This window comes from Mobula hypostoma, chromosome 4 (assembly GCF_963921235.1).
Source record: "Mobula hypostoma chromosome 4, sMobHyp1.1, whole genome shotgun sequence".
Classification (NCBI taxonomy): domain Eukaryota; kingdom Metazoa; phylum Chordata; class Chondrichthyes; order Myliobatiformes; family Myliobatidae; genus Mobula; species Mobula hypostoma.
Window position 1 is genome coordinate 69,127,356 of NC_086100.1, and position 23,430 is coordinate 69,150,785.

At 39.0% G+C, this 23,430-nt stretch overlaps 1 protein-coding gene across 1 annotated transcript; it reads right to left on the bottom strand.

Annotated features, from left to right (window-relative positions):
- Positions 1 to 5,121: 5,121 nt before the first annotated feature.
- On the bottom strand, positions 5,122 to 23,108 carry rbp1.1 (retinol binding protein 1, cellular, tandem duplicate 1). The gene is made up of 4 exons (XM_063044921.1): positions 22,992 to 23,108; positions 20,495 to 20,673; positions 10,955 to 11,056; positions 5,122 to 5,256 (listed from the first exon to the last, which is right to left on the bottom strand). Exons 1-4 carry the CDS (start codon positions 23,062 to 23,064, stop codon positions 5,203 to 5,205), a joined length of 408 nt encoding a protein of 135 aa, XP_062900991.1. The 5' UTR covers positions 23,065 to 23,108; the 3' UTR covers positions 5,122 to 5,202.
- Positions 23,109 to 23,430: the final 322 nt, after the last annotated feature.

A 23,430-nucleotide genomic window follows, 5' to 3' on the forward strand; every position in this document is an offset into this window, starting at 1 on the left:
CTACTGCAGGTATTCCTTGAGGAAGCTGCAGAGAGGAGTGAACATATTGGCAATAACTGGTTCAACAGGTCTTGTTGCCGAAGATTGCAAAAGACTGCACCTTCATGGCTAAAAGTAAACTGAGTCCAGGTTCACCTTTGATTTAAACCCCATGGGTTGAATACAGCTTCCACCAGCAACTACCACATGCCCCTCCCCTCCCTCCTCTACTGCTGTTCTTCCTGAATGTTGAGGCTAGTGTTGGCCTTTGAGTGTCTCACTCTCGTCATCCAATGTAAAGTGGCTATAATGGCACTTGCAATAAGTTCTTCGTGCTTAGTCATGGTACATAAAACAAAAACACACCAGAATGAACAATCTGGAAGCTAGAACTTCTCCCAGCAGACTAAACAGCAGAACTGCTCTCATATCCTTATTGTTCACTATATTGGCTCTTTAATTAATCCTTCCAGAGTCTTTGAAACTAACGTAAGCTCAGTTTTATATACAGCAAGTGCACTATTGTAATTTTGAATTCCTGTCACACTGCAGACCTGATGCCAACATTGTGCTCAAAATTTGCATGTATTCCAGAGGGCTCTACATTGGTTCTGTTGGGCATCCTGGTTGATTAAACAAAGATCCAAACAGAAAATGAAAGTCAGCAGGAAATCTGTGGGAACAAAAGCTAAATACTCAGAAGCAATTTTTGTAGCAGTTCCAGCTCCATGCTTGTTGGTTCGACTGGGTGAAACTCACGCTTTTAGAACAGCTTGTTTCAATATAAAGACAGTAAATGTATTCATCTTGAGCATATGAATTGATTTTTGTATCTTATTGGGCGCTCTTGCTTTATGTGCAATAAATCTGCCCTCTTCAATTTGATTTTCTCGTGAAGTATTGCATGAAAAACTGGTCTACAATCATCTATATTAACTAAAAAGTTGTACCACGTGGTTAATTCCTTGAGCTCAATATATCCAGAGGTTTCTTTAATTCCTAGGAAACTTTTAAACTATAAAAGTTAAATTAGAATTTGTTGGGAAAAATTGATAACCGGAGATCAAATTGAAGATCAATTTGCAACATCATGACAAAATCTTGTTTACCAATTCCATAGAGACTATGGTGCAATGCGAGAATTCCATTTATGTAAGCATTGATTTTACTCTTGAAACAGCTTGTATATTTTACTCCCATTTTGGGCTATTTACATGTAGACATTACAACGCTATCAACATATCAATTTGTTGTTCTCAATGTGACATATTTTGCTGATGCAATAAAAATTTTAGCAGCAATAAGCCATACTCTACTTTAAACCTCCTCTACCATGAATGCCATTCGAGCTCTTCAACATTAACACACTTTTCTGCCATATTCCCATGTACCTTGTTTACACCTAGTGTTCTCAGTTGTAAACCCAGTAATAAAGCATCCCAGGTGGAGCTTCCCAAGAATTTACAAGACCCCAAGTAAATAAATTTTGCCTCATTTTGGTCCTGGTTTTAATTTAATAGCCTTATGGATAGGCACAACCAGAGATCGTTAATATCATTGAGTTAATATGCATCATTGAGGTTATGTGAGGACTTCAGAAAGGGTAAGTCAAGAAAACACAAAAAATTCTGGCAGAGGGATCAGAAGTGGAGTCTAGGAGTGAGATATACCAGCTAGTGGAGTGGTGTCACAGCAACATCCTTGCACTCAACGTCAGAAAAACCAAAGAGCTGATAGTAGACTTCAGAAAGAGTAAGACAAGGGAAAACACACCAATCCTCATGGAGGGATCAGAATTGGAGAGAGTGAGCAATTTCAAGTTTCAAAGTGTTAATATATTTGAGGACCTAATCTGGCCCCAACATATCAATGCAGCTATAAAAAAGGCAAGGCAGCGGTTACATTTCATAAGGAGTTTGAGGAAAGTTGGTATGTCACCTAAAACCATCGAAAATTTCTGCAGATGTACCATGGAGAGCATCCTTAACAGCTGTATTACTGTCTGGTATGGAGGTTATTGCACAGGATCAAAGTAAACTGCAGAGAGTTTTAAAATTAGTCACTTCCATCATGGGTACTAGACTCTGTAGTATCCAAAGACATCTTCAAAGAGCGGTGCCTCAAAATAGAGGCTCATCCTTAAGAATCCGTACCACCCAAGACATGACCTCTTCACGTTGTTACTATTGGAGAGGAGGTACAGAAACCTGAAGGCACACACTTAGCATCCAGGAACAGCTTCTTCCCCTTTGCCATCAGATTTCTGAATGGATAGGAACCACAAACACTACCTCATTATTTATTTTATTTCTGTATTTGTACTACTTATTTAATGTAACTACTTGATATACTTGTATATTCTTACTGTAATTCACAGTTTTTTCTATATTATCAAGTATTGCGTTGTACTGTTGCTGCAAAGTTAACAAATTTCATGACAAAAGCCTACGATATTAAACCCAATTCCAACAACCTTTCATCTTCTTGCTTTTCAAGAAGCTCAAACAATGAGAGTTTCAAGGAGTGGAAACATACACTGTATCCTTATTTTTAGACAATTCTCCAGTTCTAGATTCCCATACAAGACAATGAATTCTTTCCACATCCACCATGTCAAGACCCTCGGAATATTATAGGTTTCAGTCAAGTAAATTTTGATTTTTCAGGACTCCAGCACATACAATCCAGGCCTTTCCAATCATTTTTTTTGACATAACCCATTCATTCCAGGTTTTAGTTGAATAAATATGTTTCCAGCTTATTTATTTAAATAAAGAGACGAATAGTCATATGCCATATTCCAGTTGAGCTCTTGCCAGTATGCTATACGACTGCAGTTTAACCTACCAATTTTTGTATTTAATTCTCCTTGCAATATAAATAAAATTCTATTAGATTTCTTAATTTTTTTTGCTGTACTGAAAGGGTCCTTTTGCAATACTATTTCAAAGAAAGGCTGCCATGTGATTTGCAGATTTCTGTATATGGGATCATTGGTAAGCTTCTAACTACAATATAAAGAAGGATACAGTTTTGCAACATCAAAGATAATATCTAGTTCCTGGAACAGTGTTTGGTAATCAAAAGAAAAGAAACTGGGGTAGTTTCCATGACCTGCTACCAATATAAATCAGGAGTTAGTGAGGATGAGAAGAGTGTAGAAGCAAAAAGAAAATATAGAGGCTCCCTTGATTTGGATTACTTTGATCATTGCCAGCTGAAGATGGGAAATTTTGACATAGCCACATTGCCAACAGTGGTAGAAAAACAAAGCTAAAGTTCAGTTCAACAAAAATGACTGCAGTAAATATGTAACTTCTATGGACTTTAAACCAAGCAGTATTGAGTTCTGCCCTTAATGCTTGCATAAATTAGAAAGACATTTTTTTTGTGATAGTTTTAAACAGGGTTTTGGAGAAAGCAACTTCAATAAATTAATTTAAGACAATTACTTGTAGTTTGGGTTCACTACAAACCCCATCACATTGAAACAGATCCATCAAAACACTTGATCAATTCACTTAATATCACTTACTGTTTTCCGGAAGTTATTATCAAATGGGATTAATAATTGACTACAGATAAATGTGCAGATCTGGTTTAAGCATAAAATTTCAATGCACTAAACCATTTACTGTCATTATATACAATTCCCATTTCATCAGATTACTTCAATATGCAATTCCAATCAAAGAATAAAGTGTTCCCTGGTTATTCACAATTTCAGATTTTAATTGACTAGAACCAAGTTTACCATTCATGCAGATCAGACCAGATTTAATTTTATGTCTTCTGTCAATAGTAAGTCCCTGCAAATCCATTCAGTGGGTTCAGTGTGGATTTAGTGCTACTGCAGGATAGTTTCATTCAGATTTAATCTTCCACCAGTAGACTTCAATTTGCTTCAATGCATTACTGAACTTCTTCGCAATGTTACTTCACGTTTCCCACAGTTTTATTGCCAGCAATGTTGGAAAGCAAGTAATTCCAAACTATTAATTCACTCTTGGGATCAACATGATGTGATGTGGTTTGCAAGTAAGATTTTTGTTACTCCTGTGCGTACATGTACTTGTGCCTATGACATTAAACTCAACCTTGACCTTGACAGAATAAAGACCTTGCATCGTTTCTGCCCTGGATTTACTTTTACTAGAATTTACCAATTTAAAATGCTCATTTGAAAAGTCAAAAGCATGCATTGTGTTGAAAGCTTATTACTAACATTTTCCCCGCAAGGCTGGTGACATTTTGTTCTACTCCTGGTCCCTTCTATATTTGTACATAATACAATATAATAACCTTGCTTTTCCTTCTGAGACCACAATTAACATAATGCTTTGTGGTGGATTATAAAATTAGTGGCTTGAAGCATACAGCATTTGGCAGTGATCATAAAATGCAAATGCAATGAAGGTCTTCGAAGAGCTGCCTATAGAAAGATGAAATTTTATGATTCAGTTGGATTAAGGCACAATTCCATATATTAGTTGTCTATAAATGACTAAGAGTAATTCTGAGCAAATATTATACTACCTTGATATAGACGGTAGCAACATTCAATAAGTTCAAAATTCAGGTGCTGAACTAATGCTATTGAAATATGCTGACCAGTAACATACAGTATATTTAATTACAATGTATTTATCTTGTAAGGTTAAAGTCACAGAAATAGGGGAAATCCAGCTGTAAGGATAAAGTGCACTGCATTGGCACATAGGGGTGAAGATCATCTTTCCCAATAATGTAATTCTAGTAACTGATCTACATTAACCGGAACAGAGTGAGGAGAACTACACGAAGATATAGGAAAAATATTGAATGTGATAGAAAAGGAAGCATATAAAAAAGTGACAGAAATATAGAAAAGAAGATGAAAGAAAATAACGAAAGGACACACAGCACAGAAAAATAGCTGCAACTGCAAACTTCTGAGCTGGTTGCTGTCAGTGAACTACTAGCTACAGAAGGACAAAATTAGATTCAAAATACATACAGTGCTAAGTCATCAAACAAAGAGGAAATGACTCTACTGATACAAAAATTTATTTGAGTGGTTTGTACTCAATATCTCATTTTTTGTAACATTTGAACAGGTATAAGATTATTGTTTCCACTGACAATATCAACAGACTTAGCCTTTAGAATTTAGGTCTCTGAGGTGTTCAGGTCTCTGGCTTAAGGCAATATCTCCTCTTTCATTTTTGCCTCTGGTCAAGTTCTTCATTCCACTTTCTTAAAGACTTGTTTACTTTTGACACCTTCAACGTGTAGCTCCTGGAAGGAAAACAGAGCAGGAGAGAAAATAAAAAGGTTAAATTAATTGAGGCACAAGAGACTACAGAAACTGGGATCTGGAACAACGAACAAAATGCCAGAGGAACTCAGCAAGTCAGGCAACATCTGTGGAGGGGAACAGACTGTCAAATTTTTGGGTCAGTCCATATGATGAGTCTCAACCTGAAATGTCAGCTGATCATTTCTCTCCAGAGATGCTGTCTGACCCACTGAGTTCCTCCAGCATTTTGTTTGCTGCTGCAGCTGGATTCATTGATTTATTTGAGGATTTATGAAGCATATTTGGAAGATTTTTCAATATAGAATATTGCAGATGCTTTTTAATTACATTATTTTAGGCTGTTTCATAAGTGCCCAAGAGAATGAACTCCTTGCCTGATGCCCGTATGAAGAGAATTCAGGATCCATAATTTGTGCAAAGATCAAAGTAAATGTATTATCAGAGTATAGATATGTCACGCTGAGATTCATTTGCTTGCAGGCATTCACAGTAGAACATGGAGGTACAATAGAATCAATGAAAACTTACACATAAACAAGGACTGACTAACTATCAATGTGCAAACAGGCAAACTGTGAAAATACAAACAAACAAACAAACACATAAATAAATACTGAGAACATGAGTTCTAGAGTCCTTGAAAATTAGTCCATAGATTGTGGAATCTGTTCAAGTTGAGCTGAATGAATTTACTCATGCTGGTTCAGGGGTCTGTTGGTTGAAGGGTAATAACTGTTCCTGAACTTCCTGGTGTGGGACCCAAGGCTCCTGTACCTCCTTCCCAATGACAGCAACGAGAAGAAAGCATTGCCTGGATGGTGGGGGTCTTTGATGATGGGTGATGCTTTCTTGCACAGCACAACTTGTAGATGTGCTCAGTGATGGGAAGAGCTTTTCCTGTGATGGATTGGGCTGTATCCACCACATTTTGTAAGCTTTCTCGTTCTTGAGCATTGGTATTTCTACACCAGGCTGTGATGCATTGAAATCCATTGTTAGTAGCAAATAGAGTAGTGAAAGCAGAAAGTGAGAGGGGGCTTTGACAAATGACTTAATGAGGGAACAATATGATAACAATAGAATCTGGTTATATTTAGACAGTTCAAGTGGGTCATAGCTTTGTTTCTAGCTCTCTGCTTAATAATTTAATTACAACAAGCCTTATTTCCTTTTCCCCTGAGATGAGGAAAAAGAAAGAAAATATAATGAGACTGTGTACTTGCTCCTAATCTGAACCCAGTTATTCTGGGATACTACATCTACAGGCACTTTGTGAACAAAGATTTAGTCTCAAATCATGTAAATTTTGAAGCTAATTAAGAACTCCTTGATATGGCATCTTATAAATGTCAGAATTATCTACTGGTGTTAGGGACAGAGCAGAAAATGGAAAAAAAGTTAAATGCATTTTGCAATATCAAACATAAAGGTCAATAAAATGTTTATGGATACAAATATTAAAATGATATATCTGGCTCCAGTTTTAGTTTCAGTCATATTTAGATGAATGGATAATGAGATGAACTGGATATTCATCTGCTGCTCCAGAAATAACATCTGATCTTATTCATGATCCTTTCACTGAATCTAACTTGAAAAAAATTGTAAGAAATCACTTAGGTCATCCTACTGTCACTGTACTCTTCAACAATATATAAACTTTCTGGCGCAGCCCTCCAGTGAAAAATGATATCGTATCCGTTAAATAGGGGCCGTGGACAATTCTGATTTGATGGAGATGGACGTGAAAGCACAGAGGAACACCTGGAGAAATTTCTGAAACGCCCGTCGTTGCTGTTGTTACTGCACGGTTGGGAATCTTCCGGAGGGAAGGCCTCAAAATCCCCGGCTTTGCCTGCTGTTGGCAACCGAGATTGAGGTCGAATCGTTCGGACAGAGATGGCGCTCAGTACTTGGTGTCGGAGAGCTGATCGGAGGCTCGAAGTTTTCGGATGACTCAGATTCGGACTGCGGTCGGGCGTGGCAGGGAGAGTTTTTCTTCCTTCTCCCGTCTGCGTGAGTTGTGGAACATTTGAGAGGCTTTGAACTTTTACTGTGCTCATGGACTTCTTCATCAAGTTATGGTATTGTTGCACTGTTGTAACTATATGTTATAATTATGTGCGTTTGTTAGTTTTTTCAGTCTTGGTCTGTCCTGTGTTTTGTGATATCACACCAGAGGAAATACTGTATCATTTCTTAATGCATGCATTACTAAATGACAATAAAAGAGGACTGCGTGTCTTCATAATCATAATCTAACTTCAACTTGCTTAGATTAATTTTCAGGATCTGAAAACTGTTGCCAAGGCGAACGTTTTATTTCCACTCCCTATTTGCCTTTGAGACTTCTCAACAGAACTATTTGCCTTTCGGACTTGTAACACTCAGTTATATTGGCTCATATTTACCTCGGGGAAACTCAGCCTGCCTGGTCTCCCGGTTGTGTCAGTTGCTGTACAACTGCCACCGAATTCAGCTTCAAACTTCAATCATCAGCCAGTATACACTGTACATTTTACCAATTACACTTTATAGATATTACTAAGTCTATGAGATTAATAGAAGTTCAATACAAAAGAAGGAATGGAAAAGGCGCCAGACTTATCAAAGTTCAATTTCTTCGTGTGCACTTTGGAGCTCGGGTACCTCTTCGGGACTACCCGGACCCCGTCAACTCGCAGCTGGGGGCCACCCAGAGTGATCGACCTGGGCCGTCCCACATGTCCGTCGTCCTCACGGTCTCTCCTCTGACTCCCTACCAAAAGCCCCTGGTTCCCAGTCATATGAGACAGCATATCACCCCAAGAAATAATAACATGGACACCCATTGGCTGATAGTACACCTGCTTCTGTTATAACCCAAGCAAATTGCTAGCTGGAGATTTTCTCAGCATTTAACATAACATAGAAGCCATTTTAATTCACATACACTGCAGTTTAAAAGACTCACATAACAAAGAAACCATTTAAATTTTAACATAACAAAGGAGAAATCGTGTACAGACTTCTTAGCAGAAAGGCCACAGTCAGTTTGTGTGAACAGCAACATTACACTGAGCACTGCCACTCCCAGGGTCTGTGTGCTCTGCCCATTGCTGTTCAGGCTGCTGATGCATGACTGCGTCACAGGATTCATGCCAATCACGTCATCAAGTTTGCGGATGACACAACAGTGGCATCAACAACGATGATGAACTGGAGTTCAGCGAGGAAGTGGAGCGACTGGTGGATTGGTGTGAGAAGAACAACATGGAGAAAACCAAAGAAATCATTGTGGACTTCAGGAAGTTGCAAGCGAACCATCCCCTCTGCAAATACATGGCTCCTCCATAGAGAGAGTTAAATGCACCAAGTTCCTGAGAGTTCATATCAAGGATGACTTCACCTGGTCCCTCAAAAACACCTCCCTGAACAAGAAGGTGCAGCAGCACCTCCATTTCCACAGATTGAGGCAAGCAAGGCTCCCCCACCCCAGCCCCCCATCTTGACTGAATTTTACAGGAGCACTATTGAGAATGTCCTGACAAACTTCATCTCCATCTGGCTAGGGAGCAGCCAAGCATTGAACCGGAAGTCCCTACAAGGGAATGTGACAATGGCTCCCTGCCATCCATCGGGGACATTTATCAGGAGTGCTGCATACCCAGTGCCATTTGTATAATCAAGGATCCCATCCATCCATCCAGCATCCCCTTTGACTTTCTACCATCAGGCAGGAGACCACAATGCATGAAGACAAGAACAGTCTCTTCCCTCAGGTCATTAGGATTCTGAACTCCCTGCCCATCGCATTTGAAGTGTCACCAGTTAATCTGTTCTGTACCTTACGATATTTACTTTATGCACTTTACTATGTACATTTATGTGTAATTCATTTTTAGATTTTATCCTTACTTTCCTAAGCTATTGTGTTATGTGCACTACTGTGCTTTACACCCTGGTTTGGAGAAACATGCCTCATTTGACAATATGCATGTATATAATTAAATGATAATAAACTTGATTTGCGAAGGTGGACATCTTGAACCACTGTAGTTTTCTGCTGGAAGTATTTCCACAATACCTCTGAGAGCTGCACGATTTAGCCTCAACAATAATGAAAAACTGACAATATACAAATCTAGTCAGGGAGGTGAATAACTAGGAGGAAACTACAAGGTGATGGTGTTCTTATGTGCTTGTCGTCCTCGACCTCACCCCAGCATCACCCAGCCTCTCACCTGCTTTTGTAGCCATGGTAATTTTGTGTCTGCTCTAGATGAGTTTCTGTTCAGTAGTATCCTACACAAGATACTGATGAACCATTAAATATTGAGGGTGCGTGGTTAGATTGTCTCTTGACGGAAGTGGTAATTTTTGTGGCATGAGAATTACTTGCTTCTAATTAGCTTGTGTTTGCACAGGTCTCTGAGGAATTCTGAATGGAATGGAATCATCAATAAATATCTAAACGTCCCCACTCCTGAGTTCCTGATGAGGCAGATGAGGATGATTGGCGGAAGACACTGTCCTGAGAAAGCACTGAGAGATATCCCTGGCAGAGACGATTGATCTCATACAACCACAACCATCTTCCTCTGTTCGGATTCAGATTCAGATTAATTTATTTATCACATGTACATTGAAACATACAATGTTTGTGATAACAACCAACATAAGCTAAGGATGTGCTGTGGGCAGCTGCAAGTGTCACCACACATTCTGGCACCAACTGAATATGGCCACAATATTCAGCAGAGTAACAGCAGCAAAAAAGCCCATTCCCACCCTGCCATCTACCCTCCCCCTCGATCACACACACAGGCAGTTCTCTAACCCAGGACAGGCCACCTCTGGCACCTTTATTATGCAAGCATTGACTCCAGCCATTTGAATGTTTTTTTCCTTTTATATCTGTTGATCTACTGTGTTCCTTCTCCACAATTCCATCCACCTATTTTACTTGAGAGCTGCATAGTCAGGCAAACACAATATTGTGGATGAGGCTTAATAAGAGACTGAACATGTAGATGTAAAGGAGGACCATTCTAGCTTTAGATAAGCGACCATGCTCCTTACTAAAAGTTGGTTCAAATTCAGCAGTGGGAGTTGTTGGTAGTTTTCCTATCAGAAGTAATGATTAATTTTAACTGCTGATTCAGGGAGTTTAGGACAAGTGGGTGCAGTTAAAGTTGCCGTTTCATGCTTTTTTTTCAAGGTCCCATTAATCTCAGGGGTTTCTAAACTAGGCTATGTTTAAGATTACAACTTGTTCAAAAACATTTGACCATTTGCCAGGTCCAAGACATTTCTCTTGGACTGACTAATATATGAAGACAAAAATACTTATTTTCTGCATCATTAACAGCCATTATGATGTATTAATGTGATTAGAATTCTATATCGATCTTAAATTCCTGTTGAAAGATTATAAAAATTGAAATATAAAAATGGCTTTATTTGTAATATTTAGTGTTGACAGACAAGACATCTGTTCCCTTTACTGGCAATGAAGAATTCATGTAATAACTTTTAGTCTCTAAACGTAAAAGGGAAAATGATCTGTCCATTATTTTACTGCAGCTCTGAACACTAACAAGGTTATTTTATAGTTGAGAGTGCTATATTCGAAATTGTAAAATTTCAAACTCTTGGAAAATACAAATAGTCTTCAAATATCAATTAGTTGCCTACCAGGTGTAGCTCATCACCCTCTATCCAGTGAGTCCAACCGCGACCTTCTTTCTCTCCTTTTTGTACACACACAAGTCTATCTCCATCCCAAGTCACAGTAGTCTAAGAAAATAAAATCAAAGGCATGGAATAAAAATAAGATAGGTTTCACATTGAGATGATTCAAATGCTGGTGGAAAAAGAGACATTTTTCCTCATTAATTTATTCCATAATGGATTCTGCATGCATTTATATCACTAATTACAAAATCATGAATCCTAATCTGCTGAAGTACCCAATATTTTAATTCAGTTAATAATCAAACAACATTTTCGCAATGTTAAAACAGCTACAGTGGAACTCCAGTAATGAATGAATCATGAGTTGCAAATAGTATGAATCTTGAAAAATTAATTAGGTACTTAAATACACCCTTTGTTATAAGCAGTCATTTGTAAATATTTTCCAGATGTTCTTTATCTGGATTTTCTACCTTTTATCTCATTCCAACAACAAAGCACATTTTAATGATACTTAAGCAATCATTATCATGGAATGTAACATTCTGAGTTCCATATAGGCAATAAATGATTAATAATAAATCATTGAAATTCAATTTCCACACAACTCAAATGCTTATAATTGTAAGAGGCATGTGAACAAAAGCTTTTTACCTAACCATATGCCTGTAGAACTTAGGGCCAGCATTATCAATTTAAAAAGAGGGATTTGGTTGATACAATCTACAAAGTAAATCTCTTCATAACCTGGTGGCGGCAGATATATAGGTCAGATGTTCTAACTAAAGGTCAACACCTGAAATGTAACACGAGGAAATCTGCAGATGCTGGAAATTCAAGCAACACACAAAAAAAAAATTCTGGTGGAAAGCAGCAGGCCAAGCAGCATCTATATAGGAAGAGGTACAGTCGACATTTTGGGCCGGGGCCTTTTGTCAGGACTAACTGAAAGAAGAGATAGAAAGAGATTTAAAAGTAAGAGGGGGAGGAGGAGATCCGAAGTGATAGGAGAAGACAGGAGGGGAAGGGTGGATCTAAGAGCTGGAAAGTTGATTGGCAAAAGGGATACCAGGCTGGAGAAAGGAGAGGATGATGGGAAGGGACGGGAAGCAGAAGCGGGGGGGAGGGGAACCCGGGGGGTGGAGAGCAGGCAAGGAGTTATAGTGAGAGGGACAGAGGGAGAAAAAAAAGAGAGAGAGAGAAAAAGAGGTAAAAATATATATATTAAATAAATAAATAAGGGATGGGGTGTGAAGGGGAGGAGGGGCATCAACGGAAGTTAGAGAAGTCAATATTCATGCCATCAGGTTGGAGGCTACCCAGACGGAATATAAGGTGTTGTTACTCCAACCTGAGTGTGGCTTCATCTTAGTCATAGTCATAGTCATACTTTATTCATCCCGGAGGAAATTGATTTTCATTACAGTTGCACCATAAATAATAAATAGTAATAGAACCATAGATAGTTAAATAGTAATATGTAAGTTATGCCAGTAAATTATGAAATAAGTCCAGGACCAGCCTATTGGCTCAGGGTGTCTGACCCTCCAAGGGAGGAGTTGTAAAGTTTGATGGCCACTGGCAGGAATGACTTCCTATGACGCTCTGTGTTGCATCTCGGTGGAATGAGTCTCTGGCTGAATGTACTCCTGTGCCCACCCAGTACATTATATAGTGGATGGGAGACATTGTCCAAGATGGCATGCAACTTGAACAGCATCCCCTTTTCAAACACCACCATGAGAGAGTCCAGTTCCATCCCCACAACATCACTGGCCTTACGAATGAGTTTATTGACTCTGTTGGTGTCTGCTACCCTCAGCCTGCTGCCCCAGCACACAACAGCAAACATGATAGCACTGACCACCACAGACTCGTAGAACATACTCAGCATCGTCCGGCAGATGTTAAAGGACCTCAGTCTCCTCAGGAAGTAGAGACGACTCTGACCCTTCTTGTAGACAGCCTCAGTGTTCTTTGACCAGTCCAGTTTATTGTCAATTCGTATCCCCAGGTATTTGTAATCCTCCACCATGTCCACACTGACCCCCTGGATGGAAACAGGGGTCACCAGTACCTTAGCTCTCCTCAGGTCTACCACCAGCTCCTTAGTCTTTTTCACATTAATTCTGCTCACACCATGTGATAAAGTTTCCTACCGTAGCCCTGTACTCAGCCTCATCTCCCTTGCTGATGCATCCAACCAGGGCAGTCATCAGAAAACTTCTGAAGATGACAAGACTCTGTGCAGTAGTTGAAGTCCGAGGTGTAAATGGTGAAGAGAAAGGGAGACAAGACAGTCCCCTGTGGAGCCCCAGTTCTGCTGATCACTCTGTCAGACACACAATGTTGCAAGCACATGTACTGTTGTCTGCCCGTCAGGTAATCAAGAATCCATGACACCAGGGAAGCATCCACCTGCATCGCTGTCAGCTTCTCCCCTCCTCTACTTGACAGTAGAGGAGGCCATGGATAGACATATCAGAATGGGAATGGGACGTGGAATACCGGTGCGGCCTTCTATATATTGGCGAGAACCGATGCAGGCTGGGAGACCTTATCACTGAACACCTACGCTCTCTCTGCCAGAGAAAGCAAGATCTCCCAGTGGCCACACATTCTAATTCCATGTCCCATTCCCATTCTGATATGTCTATCCATGGCCTCCTCTACTGTAAAGATGAAGCCACACTCAGGCTGGAGGAACAACACCTTCTATTCCATCTGGGTCGCTTCCAACCTGATGGCATAAATATTGACCTCTAACTTCAGTTAATACCCCTCCTCCCCTTTACACTCCATCCCTTATTTATTTATTTAATATATTTTTAATTTTTCCCCCTTCTTTTTCTCTCTTTTTCTCCCTCTGTCCCGCTCACTATAACTCCTTGCCTGCTCTCCACCCTCTGGGCTCCCCTCCCCCCTTCTCTCTCTCCCCATGCTTCCCGTCCCATGATCCTCTCCCTTCTCCAGTCTGGTATCCCTTTTCAGCTCTTAGATCCACCCCTCTCCTCCTGTCTTCTATCATTTTGGGGACTCTCCCCCTCTGCCTCCTACTTTCAAATCTCTTACTATCTCTTCTCTCAGTTAGTCCTGACGAAGGGTCCCGGCCCGAAACATCGACTGTACCTCTTCCTATAGATGCTGCCTGGCCTGCTGTGTTCCACCTGAAGTGTCAACTTAGTTCCTTTTCTCATGGGTACCGCCTAGATGTTGAATATTTTAGAATGTGTTCTGTGTTTTTAATTTCTAATATCCTTTTGATATTTTTCCAGACTTTCAAGTACTTTTTGAATAGTTGAAGCGTTCCTGTGGGAGGGAAGGAAAAATTCCTTCTTGATGCAAATTCAGATTTCAAGAAATGTTCAAAATCTGAAATTAAAGGGATAGACTGATAAGACACAAGAAAGTTGTCAGCTTCGTCGGCTCATTGTGGGCACTACCCTCCCCACCATCCAGGACATCTTCAAGGAGCAATGCCTCAAAAAGTTGGCATCCATCATCAAGGACCCTCATCACTTTGGACATCCCTCTTCTCATTGCTACCATCAGGGAGGAGGTACAGGAGGTACAGGAGCCTGAAAGCACACACTCAACAATTCAGAAACAGCTTCTTCCTCTCTGTCATATGACTTCTGAATGGACATTGAACCCATGAAATCTACCTCACTATTGTTTTTCACTACTTAATTAATTTAACATATATATATATATATATACACACACACACACATACACACACACATATATACATATTACTGTAATTCACAGTTTTTATTATTATTTATTGCAATATACTACTGCCACATAACAACAAATTTCATCACCTATGCCAGTTATATTAAACCTGATTCTGATTTTGACTGGAATAGAAATAGATAATTAACGCAGTTGCAGGAAAGGAATATTTGTCCATAACGGAGTCACAGTTCCTTGGGGGAATATCTTTTATAAACAATGTGGAATATGTCTCGCATCAGCACAACCTCACTGAATCTGAGGACTTCTCATCTTAATGCTGACTGACCTCCAGAAATGAAAAACATCTAAAATCATCTGTGCCAGAAGGGTGATTTATTAGCATTGTTTGTATGCCAAATTCAGCATCTACAATTCATTACAATCAATGGACCAAAACTTCAAGTAAAATACAACACGTATACATTACCATATTTATTAAATATTGAGGGCAAATGACAGCCCCGGGTTGCCTCACTGCCCAGCATCCTACAACTTAATCAGAACCAGCATCACCTAATCAATTTTAAAATACAAGCTAAGTTAAAAGCTATTACACAGTACTTTCACACATAACAAATCCAACAACAGTAACTGATATTAGTTGATAAATTATTAACTTAGTGAAATGACAGCAGTATTCCGTCACCAGTTCAGGCACACACGTACAGTTACAACTGTAACCATCGGCTTACAGGAGCTTATATGAAATTAAAAAATACTGCAGTTGCTGGAAATGATAGATATACACAGCAACTCAGGTAACAAAAAAAAACAGAGATAATTTTCCAGGCTGAAGAACCTTTGTCAGAATTACACAATGCCTTTCACACTCTTACTGATTCCACCACTTTATTTCTGGAGTCACTTCTGTAATGCAGAAAAAAATTGCAACTAATTTTCATACAGCAAGTTTCTCCTAACAGCAATGAAACAAACAATCCCTTGAACTGCTGTAACTTTATCAGTTAAATGTAGGCGAGGACACTGGCCTTTGAAAACTGCCAGTGGACATTTTAAGTGCACATTTGTGAGAAGATTCAGTTCAGATGTAGTGACAGTACAGCACATAATCAGGACTTTACGGGAGTGCCAGATGATGGGCTGAATGGCCTAACTCTGCTTCTATGTCTATGGTCTTAAGGGACATTATACTGTATGCTTAAGCTCTTTCACCCTTCAGCTTTAAACAACTGTATACACTACTTTTCTGAAAGTTTGTTGATAACAGCAGAATATGAGAAAAAGGACACCAGAGGCCTAATGAATAATCTCAGCCCAAAATGTCGACTGTTCATTTTCCTTCATAGGTGGTTCCTCCAGCAGTTTGTGTGTGTACCTCTAAGATCTGAATGTGCAGGGTGGCTCCATGATGAAGCTAAGAACTGGGAAATGAGGAACCAGAACAGTGTACAGGGGGCATAAATTAAATTACAAATTGGGCACTAACACAAAATGGAGACAAATAGAGCTTATATTAAGCAAGTGAGAAAAAATATTCATTTTTTAAAAATTTGACATTTCCAAATTTCCAGTAATGAGGAAGCATTAGAGGCAAGTACTATAGTATCATTTAAGAAGCACTTGGATAGTGCATGCAGGGGTGAGGCTTAGAGTTATATGGACCAAATGCATGAAATTGGGACTAGATAGATAGGAACCATGGTCGACAGAGATTCAATGGACCGAAGGGCCTGTGTCCATGCTGAATTGCTCTATAATTCTGAGCAATTTGAAAACTTAATGACTGAAACTCAATATCCAAATTCCAGTGCCAAAGGCATAGATTGGCATACATTAACATGAATCATGGTGTGAAAGAGGACATAAAGGAACCATTACACTTCATAAATCATTACATTGAATTTTATACATATCTATCCATCAAATAAAATTCTCATATAATTACAAGCTTGTCTAGGAACTTGTTAACAGTAGAATGCAGACTTTTCAGATATTTCTATTTAACTTTGCACCTGCCCTTGTTTAAAACATCAGTACTATTTGCACATAGTCATTATTGCCAAAAATTAGAAATGTAATCAGAAACAAAAAAGTAAAAGGCAACATGTTGGAAACATTTATCAAGTCGTGTAGTACATGTGGAAGAATACACAGTTATTGCTTTGGGATCAGGAACCTTTATCAAAACTTTATCTGAGAAGCCCTCCGTAGGTTAGAGTCAAACATGAATATTGTGTCCTCACTGTCTACATTCAGTCAATACACAAACCAAGTCAGTGTGAAGGAACATCAAAGACCAATACGGTTTGCTACCAGCAATGTCACAGGAGCTGCCAGTCAGCGCTGAACTCAACATGGCTCTGCTTTTGGGACTCCAGCTCTGGATGTTTTCTTGGAGTTACACCCAAAGCCTTCTCCTTGAATGGGCATAGCCACAAGGCAGTGTAGGTTTGAGATCAGAATTTTTCTTCTCCTAGATCAGCTACCAACCATGGCTAAAAAGCGCCATCTGCCTGAAGCGACTGGTTTTAATGCACCAGTAACCTACCTTTGTCCCTTCTCCTTTCAGTGGAAATGGCTCCACTGGGCTTTGTAGATAAACCACACATGAAGGTCAGTAGCTGGACTATGTCGTCAAAGGCTATCTGAGATGCATACCATTTACTAGGCAGTGGAAGCTTATCCCCACTGACATCTCCCACCTCCCACCCCTGGCTATGACAGACTTATGGGACCAAAACTCTATCTACTCTATCAATTTCTCTCATTCTTTAACCTTAACTTTCTAAATTTTAAGGAGGAAAAGAAAAACCGAGTTGGTGCAATCTCATACTTTAGACCTTGGAGTCCAGGACCTATCATGTTGTTTTCTCTTTGATCTAGCCTTCCTATTATGTGATGCCTTTTCTGAAAGTAAATTTTCTACTTTTCCATGATATTTTCATAAACTTGTAGCTTGTTCCTTCCTTTTCTTTGAGGGCACTGTTTTCAGCTTTACGTTGATTAAAGACAAATATGAATTGTCATTTATTTTTGTGGGTGAACTCAATATCTCTTCCCCCAGTAAAATGTATTTTCTGCAGTTTTGCCCATTTATTTAAAAAAATTACAATATTTTGCTTTCATCTGCTCTCATTGAGGTCCCTCTTTGTATATTTGGTAAACTTAGCACCTTAATTCATCATCTGAATTGTTTGTCGATGAGGTGATTCTACAGCTCCAGTTTGAGGAACTATCCATCTTTTGCTATTTTCTAATTCCTACACCAGCTAATTTCCTAATTAGTTCAATTTGTTCTTATTTCAAAATATTTTCAGTTCATTTGATTCTTTATTGGCATCACTGAATTCCTTCTGGAAATTCATGAAAATAATTCCCATAAGTATACCTTCTTCATGACCTTGGTTACATCTCAAAAAAAAAATTCTATCTAAGCATGACTTACTCTTTATAAATCCTTCTGATCAGATGACATTCACGCAACACACATCAAAGTTGCTGGTGAACGCAGCAGGCCAGGCAGCATCTCTAGGAAGAGGTACAGTCGACGATTCGGGCCGAGACCCTTCATCAGGACATTCACCCTTATTTACAGGCTCTCTTATTTTTCAAACAGCAAATGTTAAGCTAACAGATCTATAACTCTTTTGTTACTCTCTCTCATCTTTGTTAAATAGTTGAGGGAAATGCATTTTTCCAATCTTAGGGCATGATTACTGAATTGAAGCAACATTTAAGGATTTAGGTAAGGTATTTGCAGTATTGAAACCTGTTTCCTTTAAAATTCTGAGATTAAAACTCTCTGGCCTTGGGACTTGTTATCTTTCAGAGACTCCATTTTCTTCATTTGCTTATATTACTTGGTGAGTTCTCATCCCTGATTCAATATCAATTTCCTTTTCTTCTTCTGTAAATAATATTGCAAAGTGACTCGACATGTCTCTTATTTGCTTATTTTCAATATGATATTATCATAATTTTTTTGCAATTTATATGCCTTTAATTTTAGTTTAAACCATCTTTGGTTGTTTTGGATGCAAGTAAAAGTTCTTTCCTAAGGCACCTAATTTGATTCCAAATTACATAAAATTCTTTCAAGAACTCCCACTAATACTCTGTCAAATTGCCCATCAGCCATTTTTCCCAGTTTCCAGCAGGTCATCTCAGTTGAAGTTATCTCTGTGCAGAACTTACGTTAGCTAATGTTCACCATTTTCTCTTTTGAATGCAATATGGAATCTGATCATATTACTCTTTGATAAATGTTTTGCTTCATTAACTTGTTAGCAATATTTGTCTCATTATTCATTGTTAAATCAAATATTGCCTGTCACTCTAACTGTTTTTACAGAAAATTATGCTGAACATCCAACACACCAATGTGAGCTACTCAGAACATCCCAAACCACACGAAGGTTTAAGTCCCTAAATATAATGATTCCAACTTGTGATATGCCCCCTTAATTCCAACAGTAATACATCCTGCCACTTCAAACTTCTGCCAAGGGTTCCAGTTTCAACTTGCATTTTTCTATTTCTTACTTCCATCATCGTATGCTTAGCTCTCAATATATCTTTTTTGTTGAAGTTGAAGGTATCTTTAATGACTAAAATACTCATTATTCCTCTCTGTTTTCCTTTCTTTGTTTCCCAGTGTTTCCCAGGCTCTGACCTAGTTTTAGCTGTATCTGATAAAAGCTACAAAGCCACATAGTTAAATCTGTGCTAGTAATTATTTCTGTTTCTTATCATATACATGCTAAACCCATTCTAGTATTTGCCACTCACATATGTCTTACTTCTTCTTATTTAATTCCTTTAAAGTATCCCCTTATATAAAGATGAGATTGTGCTCATGCAATAGTTAATCCTGCTGTATCCAACGCTGACTCTAACCTCAGATTTTGTTGTTGCATGTTCTTTCCATCAGTGCATTTCTGTCAGATGCTCTGGTTTCCTCCTACATCCCAAACATGTGTGGATAGAATATTTTGCCGCTTTACATGATCCCTTGATGTAGATTGATGGTAAAAGGAATCAAAGGTGAGTTGATGGGCATGTGCAATGGAGGGTATTGTAAAGGGTTAATCTTTATGCTTGTTGAATGTCTCAGCAGCACAGTGGCCTTGAATGTAACAGAACTGGCTTTGATTTCTACTGTGGGATCAGCATGAAAATTAGCTCAACACAGGGATGGGGCTTGGGTAGAGTGGTAACAAGTGATGAAAGGTTCTAATTCGGTGGGTTGAGATGGTGCTATGTATTGGCCCACCTACTGCAGCATTTCATGTCAGTGGAAAGGGTATCGGGGGCTTGGGCTAGTTCTTCAAGGCCCCATTGGTGGGATGGTCATGAACAGCGCTGTGGATCAGGAGGTGTGCTTCAATGAGAGGGGCCGGTGCATGCTTGGATAGGTATTTTAATGCTTGCTCTTGTCTATCCTTATAAATGTAGTTTTGTAGTTCTAAGTAGATAATTGGTGCTGGGAGTTTTTCTGTCTCATCAAGATCGATCCGAGAATCTATTGTTTTAATAAAACAGAGAGATATAGGGAGGCTATGAAAAGCGATTGAATTAATGGAATTACTCCTCTGGGAGCCATCATGGAACCACAGGGCCAAATGGCCTCTCCTATGTCAAAAAATCCTCTTTCAGTTTTCCCCTTTTCTCCAGAGATTCGAACAAAATGTCATTGTCTACATGGCACTAATTGGCCAGTGCTTAATTCTCACAACCATTCTAATATTTATTCACAACAATTAGCTGCAAATCCATCCTGATCAGGAGCTTAACAAGATCCTCTTAGACCATGTGATACCATGATTGCACAATGCTTACCATACATTTGCGATCGTCTATTCCAGATAAATCCTCAGGAAACTCCTTGCCAATATCGAATTCCATGATATAATTACGAAGGCTGCTGATGGTTTTAATGACCATGTGGTCTCCCTTATGAATAATATCTTTGTCTGCTTTCAGCAGTACTGCAATTTTTCTCAAAGCAATGTTTACATCTGTAGCCAAAGAAAACATTGTTTGTATTGAACCAGAACAAGATGGACACTCTTCTTCCTTTCTTCTCTGTGTATTATTCATAATGCAAGGTGAAAATTAATTTAACATGAAAAGATTAATTAACTCTCAATGAATATTCTCGCATATTATATTTTATCTGGACTTAACGCAATCACATTCATTGACTGTATCGCTGGCCAGCAGTGTAATAATGACTGAAATATCCACTTCATATAAATATCAGGATCTAAGATCCAGCATTGCTATTAACTTAATGTTCTGCACTCCTTTAGAGCCATAGAGTCATAGAGTAATATAACATGGAAACAGATCCTGTAGCCCAAATGGTTCCGGCCAATTACAGCATCCTCCCGGCTAACCCTAGTTGCCCACATTCATCCCTTAACTCTCCAAGCCCCTCTCCTCCAAAAGGCTATAGGACCTGTAGCCTAAACAAAAGACTCTTAAATGTTGTAATTGTGTCTGTCTCAAACACCTCCTCTGGCACCTCTTCCAAGTACTCACTGTCTTCTGGGTGAAGAAGTTGCCTCTCAGGATTCCTTAAGTCTCTCCCCTCTCGTTTTGTACCTAGATGTCTTTCCAATGCCTTTCCTATGTCTTTTATACAACTCTCCAGGTGTGGCCTCACAATTTATGTAACTGCAATATAACATCCCAGCTCCTAAAACTAATGCCCTGACTGATGAAGACCAGCATGCTGAAAGCTTTCTTTACACCCCGACTTCTTGCACAGCTGCCTTCACCCAACTGTGCCCTCGTACTCCTCTACCACAACACTCATTAGTGTACTACCATTCACCATCCAAGTCCGACTCTGGCTTTACTCACACTCACCTGAGTTGAAATCTATTTGCCATTCCTCAGCCCAAGTCCTCACCAATCACAATCTCTTTGCAATTCATTGTAACCTGCCTCACTATCAACAACATCCCCTAATTTAGTATCCTCAGCAAACTTGCTAATTGTATTAAGTAAATTCACATCCAAATCATTTACATAAATAATTTAAAAAGAGATCTCCAACACTAACCTCTGTATCACCCCACTAGTTACAGGTTTCCAGTCATAGAATTGACACTTAATCATCAATCCCTGTTTCCTAACATTAAGCCAATTCTGAATCCCATGCAATCTAAATTTCCAGATCAGCCTGCTATGTGAGACCTCGTCAAAGGCCTTACATATGCTACATAGAAAATATCCACTGCCTTACCTTCATCTATCCCTCAGCTACTTCTTTTGAAAACTTCAATAGATTCACCAAATGTGGCCACCCATAGGCGAAACTGCGCTGATTATTCTGACCATCCAAATGATGGTAGATTTCATCCCCCAGAATTCCCCCCAATAAGTTACCTACACTTGGAATCAGGCTCACCGACGCATAGTTCCCTGTGCTATCCTTGCTACACTCCTGGCACAATGGAACACATAGCCACTTTCTAGTCTTCTGGAGCTTTGCTGGTGATTAACGATGAAGCAGATCTCTCTGCAAGTGCCTCCACAATTTCTTCCCTGGCTCGTGTAAGGTCCAGGCATAGACTTGTTTAGGGCCTGAGAGTGTGCCCACCTTAATGCCCTTCAATACTACAAATACCTCTTTCCTTATAATATGCACATGATCCAAGACCTCGTTATCTATTACCTTCATTTATTTGGTATCCCTGTTAGTTTTCTTTGTAAATAAAGAGGAGAGATGAACACTAGAAGTCTCAGCTATCTCCTGTGGCTCCATACATGGGTAACCCTGATGGCCCTTAAGAGGACCTGGTCTCTCCTTGGTCATCTTTTTACTGTTAATATAATTGAAGAACTTGTTGGAATTATCCTTAACTCTGCCCGTCAAATCTATCTCATACCATTTTTTTCCTCTTGATTTACCTCATTAGTCTGATCTTAAATATTCTATATTCATTGAGGGATTTATTTGTATCCAGCTGCCTATATTCAATATATGCTTCCAATTTTTTACCTTACCAGAGTCTCAATATCTCTCATCAGCCAGTGTTCCTGAATTAACATTGTAATTTCACTACCTTGGTATGTTTTAAAACACTCTACGAACAATGAAATATTCTTAATTGGTTTAACAAAACTTTTATGAAATGCCATCAAAAACCTCCTTCTCAAAATGTAAACCTCACTTAATCTGGCAATTACGGGTGCTCACATTATGAACAAGCTTGCACATTATTGAAAAATTACAATGATTTCAAATGAATCAACTTATTAATTCCAAAAGGATCAATTTAATCTACCAAGTACAAAACTTCAAACTTCTGGCTAAAATTTTTACCTAGCGCTTTCAGGTATTCCTCAAAATTCTCATTGGCTATCATTTTCCAGTATCCGCTGAAATCAATTGGCATTTCCAACTCCTTAGAAACAGACAGCAGTCTAAGTTAGACTTCAGTTTGCAAGCCCGTCTTCTCTGTGTTCAAAAACTTGCAGCAACTGTTGCCACTGACCTATATTAGTTTGTTTAAGAATGAGAGCTGTTTGATCGGATTATTTGGAAAACGCGAGAATGAATGCTCAGGACAGGCTAAGAAATCTCTTTAGCTGAAATCAATTGCATTTATTAAATAACTTCTTTTTATGGTCCTCATATTTCAAAACAAACTGAGTTCATACTTTGATTACCTATCTCCACTCCCCTTGAAAGTGGAAGGTTTTAACTGTTATTTAATGAAGGATTCCAGATGGCCTGCAAAATCATAAAAGTGTGATACAAC